This window comes from Vipera ursinii, assembly GCF_947247035.1.
Source record: "Vipera ursinii genome assembly, chromosome: 5".
Lineage (NCBI taxonomy): Eukaryota > Metazoa > Chordata > Lepidosauria > Squamata > Viperidae > Vipera > Vipera ursinii.
Genome location: NC_139518.1, coordinates 686,494 through 694,184, shown reverse-complemented (window position 1 = coordinate 694,184; position 7,691 = coordinate 686,494). Strand labels below are relative to the sequence as shown.

The 7,691-nt window shown below is 57.7% G+C and overlaps 1 protein-coding gene and 1 long non-coding RNA gene across 2 annotated transcripts in view; one reads left to right on the top strand and one right to left on the bottom strand.

Moving 5' to 3' along the window:
- MB21D2 (Mab-21 domain containing 2) overlaps positions 1-4,786 on the bottom strand; it is a 25,543-nt gene extending 20,757 nt beyond the window's left edge. Inside the window, exon 1 of the mRNA XM_083363473.1 lies at positions 4,526-4,786. Coding sequence (XP_083219599.1) covers positions 4,526-4,775 — 250 coding nt within the window. The 5' untranslated portion in view covers positions 4,776-4,786. The remainder of the gene's footprint in view (positions 1-4,525) is intronic.
- LOC310641212 overlaps positions 1-7,691 on the top strand; it is a 300,726-nt gene that overhangs the window by 162,233 nt on the left and 130,802 nt on the right. The gene's annotated exons all lie outside the window — the stretch shown is intronic.

Genomic DNA, 7,691 nt, shown 5'->3' with positions numbered 1-7,691 from the left:
ACCGAGGGATAGAACGCGGACACACCTGGGCTACGCAGATGTTGTGCAGCTGGAGTCCAAGAAGGAGCTGCTCTAGTAGCACAAATCATACACACAGATCAACCCTGCGAATTTGCTGAATCACCGCAACCAAAAGAAAGACTCCGTCAACAGCCAGTTTGGCCTGGTGACTAAGGCAAGGCTTTTCAACCAGTGGTGCGGGTACCACCTGTGGTACCTTGGCACCTGGCAGGTGGTACGCGACCATCCTAGGAAAGTGTTAGCAGGGGAGTGGAATGAGCTGAACCAGTGGAAGCACCGCACAAGCCTGAGCGAGAGACGGCTGGAGCTGCAGGGCTGTCGGGGCTCAGCGGAAGCGCCAGAATCAGTGCCAGGATCCAGCTGGAGCTCAGCGCTAATCCTGGCACTTCTGAGCCCAGAAGAAGCGCCGATCAGTTGGAATGTTGCAGCATCTCCAGGGTCTTGTGATTTACATCCAGATGCTTGGCAACTGATTCATATTTTGACGATCACAGTGTCCCAGGGTCATGTGAAGTGACCAAAACCTGCTGCAACCACCCAGCAGACGGGGGGGGGGGGAATAAAAACCAATCACTCCTCACCCCTCCCCCCCCGCTGCCAATCCTCAACAGAAATGCTCACAACCATGAAAACCTCGGACAGGAGGAAGAGCGCTGCCGGGCGGGCAGGCAGGCGTCTTGCTCAGCTGTGGCTTGGGGGGCGCTTTTTTCAGGGCCATTGTAACTTCAAATAGTCACTAAGCGAACTCTTGTAAGTCGAGGACTACCTGTACTTCATCACTTTTTTCCTTTTTTTTTCGGTCATCATGTTTTTGACCCCTTGCTAGGCGACTGATGGTCCTTGGATGTTGCCATATCCTAAAAGTGGTAGAATGGGTGAAAAGGTTGAAAAGCCCTGGACTAAGGCACCTGACTAGAAAGCAGGAAAGGGTGAGTTCTAGTCCAGCCTTAGCCATGAAAGCCAGCTGGGTGACTTCGAGCTAATTACCAGGAGCCAGTGAGTTCTAGTTCCATCTTAGCCGTGAAAACCAGCTGGGTGACTAAGCCAATCACAAGGTGACAGTGAATTACAGTCCTACCTTAAGCATAAAAGCCCACTAGGTGACTTTGGGCCAATCACCAGATGGCGAGTTCTAGTCCCACCTTAGGCACCAAAGACAGCCGGGTGACTTTCAGCCTATTACTAGGAGACGGTGAGTTCTAGTTCCACCTTAGGCACCAAAGACAGCCGGGTGACTTTCAGCCAATTACTAGGAGATGGTGTGTTCTAGTCCCGCCTTAGGCACCAAAGACAGCCGGGTGACTTTCAGCCAATTACTAGGAGACGGTGAGTTCTAGTCCCACCTTAGGCATGCAAGCCAGCTGGGTGACTTTAGCCAGTCCCTCGCTCTCTCAGCCCATCTCGTCCCAAAGGGTGGTGGTTGTGGGAAAAATAGGAGGAGCAAGGTGTGTTGGGTATATTCAGAGCCTTCAGGTATTGGTAAAAATAGTAAAGGCAGTATAGAAATTAAAATAAAGTGAATAGACAAGGACACGCCCACTCCCCAGCCGCACTGTATTATACCTCTGGGGAGACAGAATGAGGCGCCAGGACCCCGTCTTTCCAAACAAATCCAGAGGCGTCCAATCCGGCGGATACGTTAAGGCATCTTTCCTGGGATGCCCCCACCCCTTTTAGGATCTGACCAAAAACCACTTGGCACCCCAGACCTGCTGGTGAGACAAGCTGAAAGGCACCTAGAGGGCATCCAGCCCACCCCTTGTGCCCCTATTCACGGAGCCATTCCTGACAGGGGAACATCTGGCCTTGCTGGGGAAGTTCGTGCACGGGGAGGAAAGCCCACCCACCCACCCCCACCCCCCCACCCCCACCCCGTAGGCACCTGGGAATATTTTTATGTATCGGTTATGACCTGGAGGGGTTGTTCTGGGGTGGGGCTTTCGGATGAAGCCTCTCTAGCATTTGAGGAAGCTTCGGGCCCTTTCAGAAAAACGGCTGAAATTTCTTCTCTAAGGACCCCCAGATTGGGCAAAGCGCTTTCCAACTTTTCCTCAGGGGGGGGAGGAAACCCCTCAAGCCCCCCCCCCTCCAAAAAATTCCATAGTAAATGTAGCTTCCTGGCGACAGTCCCGACCTCTGGCTAGCTCCCAACTCCAGGAAAGCAGCTTTGGATTCCAAGATGGATTTATTCAAAAATATAGGTTTTCTCCCGTTTGCCCCGAAAAGGCAGCTTTTCCTGAAATAGGCGGGAATGGTGTAAAAACTCAGAAAAAGGGGGACCTGTGAGGATCCGAAGTGGGGTGGTGGTAAAATGTCCTAAGCAGCTTTTCCAACCGTTAAAAAGTGGATATTTCTGAACGTATCAAAAATCCTCGATTTACCACATTTCATTTAGTGACCCTTCAAAGTTACAATGGGACTGGGGGGAAAAACAGACTTAGGAATGTTTCTCACACTTACGACCGTCGCAGCATCCCCCATGGTCACGTAATAATCAAACACTTGGCAACGGACTCATACTTATGACGGTCACATAGTCCCGAGGTCATGTGATCCCCCTTTGGTGACCTTCTGACAAGCAAAGCCCATGGGGAAGCCAGATTCACTTACCGACTGCTGTGATTTACTTAATTGCAAAACAAGGACATAAAGTGGGGCGCAACTGTCCTAACAACTGTCTCGTTTAACAAGAGAAATTTTGGACTCAATTGTGCTCGTATCTTGAGGACCATCTGTAATTGGTTGGTTGGAAAATATGCCCCAGACACTTCCAGATCCCTCCCTCCCTCCCCCTTTCTTTCTTTCTTTCTTTCTTTCTTTCTTTCTTTCTCTCTTTCTCTCTTTCTTTTTTTCTCTTTCTCTTCTCTTTCTTTCTTTCCCTCCCTCTTTCTTCTTTCCTTCTTTCTTTCTTTCTCTTTCTTTCTTTCCCTCCCTCTTTCTTCTTTCCTTCTTTCTTTCTTTCTCTCTCTCGTTCCCTTTCTTCCTTCTTTCTCTTTCCCTCTTTATTTCTTTCTTTGTCTCTTTCTTTCTTTCTTTCTTTCTTTCTTTCTTTCTTTCTTTCTTTCTTTCTTTCTTTCTTCTTTCTTTCTGAAATTGAGGAGGGAGGAGGAGGAGGAGGACGGCGACTGTGGGGTCCTCTGAGGTTGGTTGTTTTCCGGCAAATATTTCAGGATCCAACGAGGCAACATCATCAGTGCTCAGAGAGCACCAAGGACAGGATTCAGAAACACAAGGTTCACAGGACCTGGGACGCCCAGATGAAACAGATTCAAGGATGACTGACCCGGGTAGTCCAGTTCACACAACCTTCTCAATAAAAGCTGAACCACAAACGACCCAATCTGACTCCCACACAGCCGGCATCTCTGATCCAACAACAAAAGATGGACAGAATCAGGGCGAGCCCTCCGCCACCTTGCCCAGAGTGACGCATCCCGGGCCCACCCACTCAGGATCCCCTCGCACAAAGAGGGTCCTGAAAAGTCACCTGGGGCATCCAGCCAAGCAGGCGAAGATCACAACCACAGGTTGTCGCCCTGCAAAGTCTGCCAGACTTTCTTCCTGTTCCATCTTGGAGTTTTTCTGAATGGTCAGCTACAGTTAATCAGTGGATAAAGCCCACCCACCTCCTTGGCCCGCCGCAGATTAAAGACCACCACCCCGCCCCCATTTTGGAAAACAGGAGCCAGGGCAGCCAACTACAGAACCCCCATTTCTGGTTTTCCAAAACTGGAAGGCAACCGCTCCACTCTGCACCCTGCGGGCGGATCCCCACAGCTTCTTCGCTGCCCCCATTAAATTGCCGGTTCGATTCCCACCCCAACGCAGCCAGTTGCACACATCTACAAAATCAGCTTTGGCAGAATCCACGCAGGGGCGGGGCGGGGCACAGAGGCTTGGAAGGGTTCCCCGTGGGCTGCGAGGTGGGGGGGGGGGGTTGGAGACGGCGAGGAACCCGGCGGTGCGACTCAACCTGCGGCTGGCTCCCCGCGAGTCTCCGCCCGGACCGCCGCGCCGCGCCCGCCCGCCCAGGAAGCCGCCAGGCAGTGACAGCGCGGGGGGGGGGTCGGAGCTTCCCCCACCGCGTGCAACCGGGGGTCTCCATCCCCCTTTCCCCCCCCAGGTCAGCAGGGGACCTGTTTGAAGTGCAGGAATGTCCTCCCCCTCCCCTCCCCTCCCGCCGCGGCGCTGCCTTTGTCTGCGGCGCATCGGGCCAGCCGGGCGGGGCGGAGGCGGCCCCCCCGACCGCAGCCCGGGGCGGGGCGGGTGCAGGCAGGGACGGGGGGGCCGGTGCCGGGCCCCGCCAGGCGAGAAGGGTCCTCGCGCTCCCCCCCGCCGCCAGCCCCGGCGAGCCCGGCCCCGCAGGCTGCAGCTCGGCCGGCGGGGAGGGCTGGAGCTCGGCGGTGCGCAACAGGCCGGCCGGAGCCTCTCTGGGGCGGCGGTGGCGGCGGCGAGGCCGGCCTCCGTCCCGGGAAGCCCCCGCCGGCAGCCGAGGAGGGCTCACCCAGCATGGAGAAGATGAAGTCCTTGGCGGTGTGGATCTCCAGGGCGCGCTGGTCGTCGTACTCGCGCTGGTCCTGCCGGGCGAAGTCCTGGATCAGCCGGTTCAGCTCCTCCAGGCGGGCGCCCGAGCGGAAGTCCAGCTCCGGGAAGGCGGCGGCCGCCCGCGCCGGCCCCAGCGACCCCCCGGCCCCGCCGCCGCCGGCGTTGGCGCCCGAGCAGCCGGCCTTGGAGGCGAGAGGCGGAGCGGCCATCTTCGCGCGAAGCCCAGCCGCCCCCGCCCGCCTCCCCCTGCCCGCCCTTCCGCCCGCCCGCCCGCTCGCTGCCTCCGCCGGCGAGGGCGGCGCCGCCGGGCCGGGCGGGGCGGAGGGAGCGAGCCGGCTCAGCCTGGATGCCCGCCAGGGAGCGGCCGGGGCGGCGCGCGGGTCCCGCGGCGGGCCGGGCGGGGCCCCTGGGAGGAAGCGCGCGGCCGGCGGCTGCGGGAGGGGGGGCACTGCTCGAGCGGGGCCGCGCGGGGCGAGGCATTCCCGGGAGCCGCTCCCGCCCGAGAGGACCGACCCGGCGAGGGGGGCGGCGGCGGCGGAGGTCTCGCCTGGCCCGGGATCCCTTTGGGGGCCCACCTGGCCAGCTCGGGCTCTGGGCCGGCGGAGGAGGGGGCTACCTCGCTCTCCAGGTGCGCCGTGTGAATGTGGGGTTCGGTGCGGACGCCCCTTTTTTGAGCCGGGGAGCCCCACGCCCCACCGACCCCCTCTGGCCCTTTGTTCCTCGTTTTCTCCGACAATGGGGCAAGAGGGGGGTGCGTGGCAGAAGCTCCCCTGCGCGCCAGCCCTGGGACAACCCCAGGTGTGTGGCCGCCGCTGGGTCAGTCCTTATGGGGGGAGGGTTGCAGAGTGCACAGTGCTCACCTTGAACAGGGAAGGGGGATAGCCCCCCTTGGGCCCATCAGCACTGTGGTCCATCACCTGCTCTCCAGGTGAACAGCGGCCTTCAAAATGGGATGACTCACCGGTCATAACTAGATAAGATAAGATAAGGTAACCTTTATTGTCATTTTTTTTAACTGTGGGCACAACGGCACACATCAAAAATGAAATTTAGTTGCCCGCTTTCAAAGTGGAACACATGACGCACATATAACCTTACTATAGACAACCTAAGTATAGACCCACACCCCTACATATGTTGTTGTTAGTTGCGAAGTCGTGTCCGACCCATCGTGACCCTATGGACAATGTTCCTCCAGGCCTTCCTGTCCACTACCATCTTCTGAAGTCCATTTAAGCTCACGCTGTTCTGAACCAGCCCTCTTCTCGCACCCCTAATCAAAGGAAGAGTCTGGAAAGCGTCCAAGATCAAAAGGCTTCTGCCAAGTTTTAATTACACTGTTACAAAAATACAAGAGCTTGACTTCTCAAACGAAAAAGTTGCTTTCAGCAACTAGCCCCTCCCCAAACACTTCTTTTATAGAGAGCTCAGGGCGTGGTCTCCCTGTGCCTCCTCCCGAGGAGTCCCATAGCCTTCCTTTGTTTGTCCCTGCTCGTCTGCCTCCTGCGTCGGGCGTCCTTGAACAGGGCCAGCTGTGGGTCATCATCCTCCGCACTCTCGGGCTCACACAGCTGAGAAGAGGTTCCCGGCTGAGGACTCTGCAAAGTCTCCAAATCATCATCAGCCGGTTCGTTTCCCTCCTCCCCCACATCTGAGTCCTCCGATACATCGGACCCGGCTGTCGGGCCCACAGGCTGGCCCTGAGTCACAACACTATCCCGCACCGCAGGGCCCTTCCCCCGGGTCTGCCGATCCGGATGCGGTCGGGATGGGAACTGTTCGTGAAAAGCAGTCACCAACGCAGGGGCATGAACGGCGGTCGCGTCTTCCCATGTGAAGTCCTCCGGCCCGTACCCTTTCCACTCGATCAGGTACTGGAAGCGACCTTTCAGCCAGCGGGAATCCCTGATGCTGGCGACCTCGTACTCGGGGGTGCTGTCGCCATCACGAGGTCCTGATGGGGGAGGTTCCGCTTGGCGAAGTGGACAAGCCGGTTGTTCGGGGACCAACAAGGACCGATGGAAGACGGGGTGCACGCGCAGGGAACGTGGCAGAGTTAAACGATAGGCGACCGGGTTGATGACGGCCTCGACTGGGAACGGTCCAAGGTAACGGTGGTCCAGCTTCCTCGCCGGCCGAGTGGATGGTAGGTTCCTGGTGGACAGCCAGACCCGATCCCCCACCGATAATGGAGGCGTATCCCTTCTCGACCGATCGGCGAACCTCTTGTAGTCGGCCTTGGCCTTCTCCAGCTGCCGTCGCACCAACCGATGGATCGCCTGTAACTCCGCCATGAATTCGTTCGCTGCCGGCTCCGGTGAGTCCACGGGAGAAAGGGGGAAAAACCGAGGGTGATAACCCACATTGGCCAAGAACGGTGTCATCTGCGTGGAGGTGTGCTGCGAGTTGTTAAAGGCAAACTCGGCTATGGCCAAATAGTCCACCCAATTGTCCTGCTGCAGGTTAACGTAGCAGCGCAGATACTGCTCCAAAATGCCGATGACCTTCTCGGTACCCCCGTCGGTCTGAGGATGATGCGCGGACGAGAGGCAAACCTTAATGTCCAACGCCCGCATCAACTCCTGCCAGAAGCGGGCTGTAAACTGGGCCCCCCTATCGGAGACGACTCTATCGGGAAGGCCGTGCAGCCGGAACACCTGTTGGATGAACATGCGACTAGTGGCGCGAGCTGACGGTAAGCCGCGACAGGGGATGAAGTGCGCCATCTTGGTCAACATGTCCACCACCACAAACACTGTCGTGAAGCCGGAGGATGGGGGTAGATCCGTCAGAAAGTCCATGGACACAGCCCCCCAGGGTCTCTTGGGCGTTGGCAAAGGCTGCAGTAAACCAGGCGGGGCCCCTGTCGCTGACTTGGCCTGCCTGCATGGGACGCAGGAGGTGACATAAGACTGGACATCGTGTCGGACTCGGGGCCACCAGAATGTACGGGAGACCAGGTTCAGAGTCTTGAACAGGCCAAAATGCCCCGCAGCCGGGTTATCATGACATTGGCTGAGGACGAGTCCCCTGAGTGGCCCTCCTGGAACATAGAGCCGGTCACGATAATACAGGAGTCCATCCGTGACCGACCAAGGCGAATCTGGCCCCACCTCTTCCTTCCG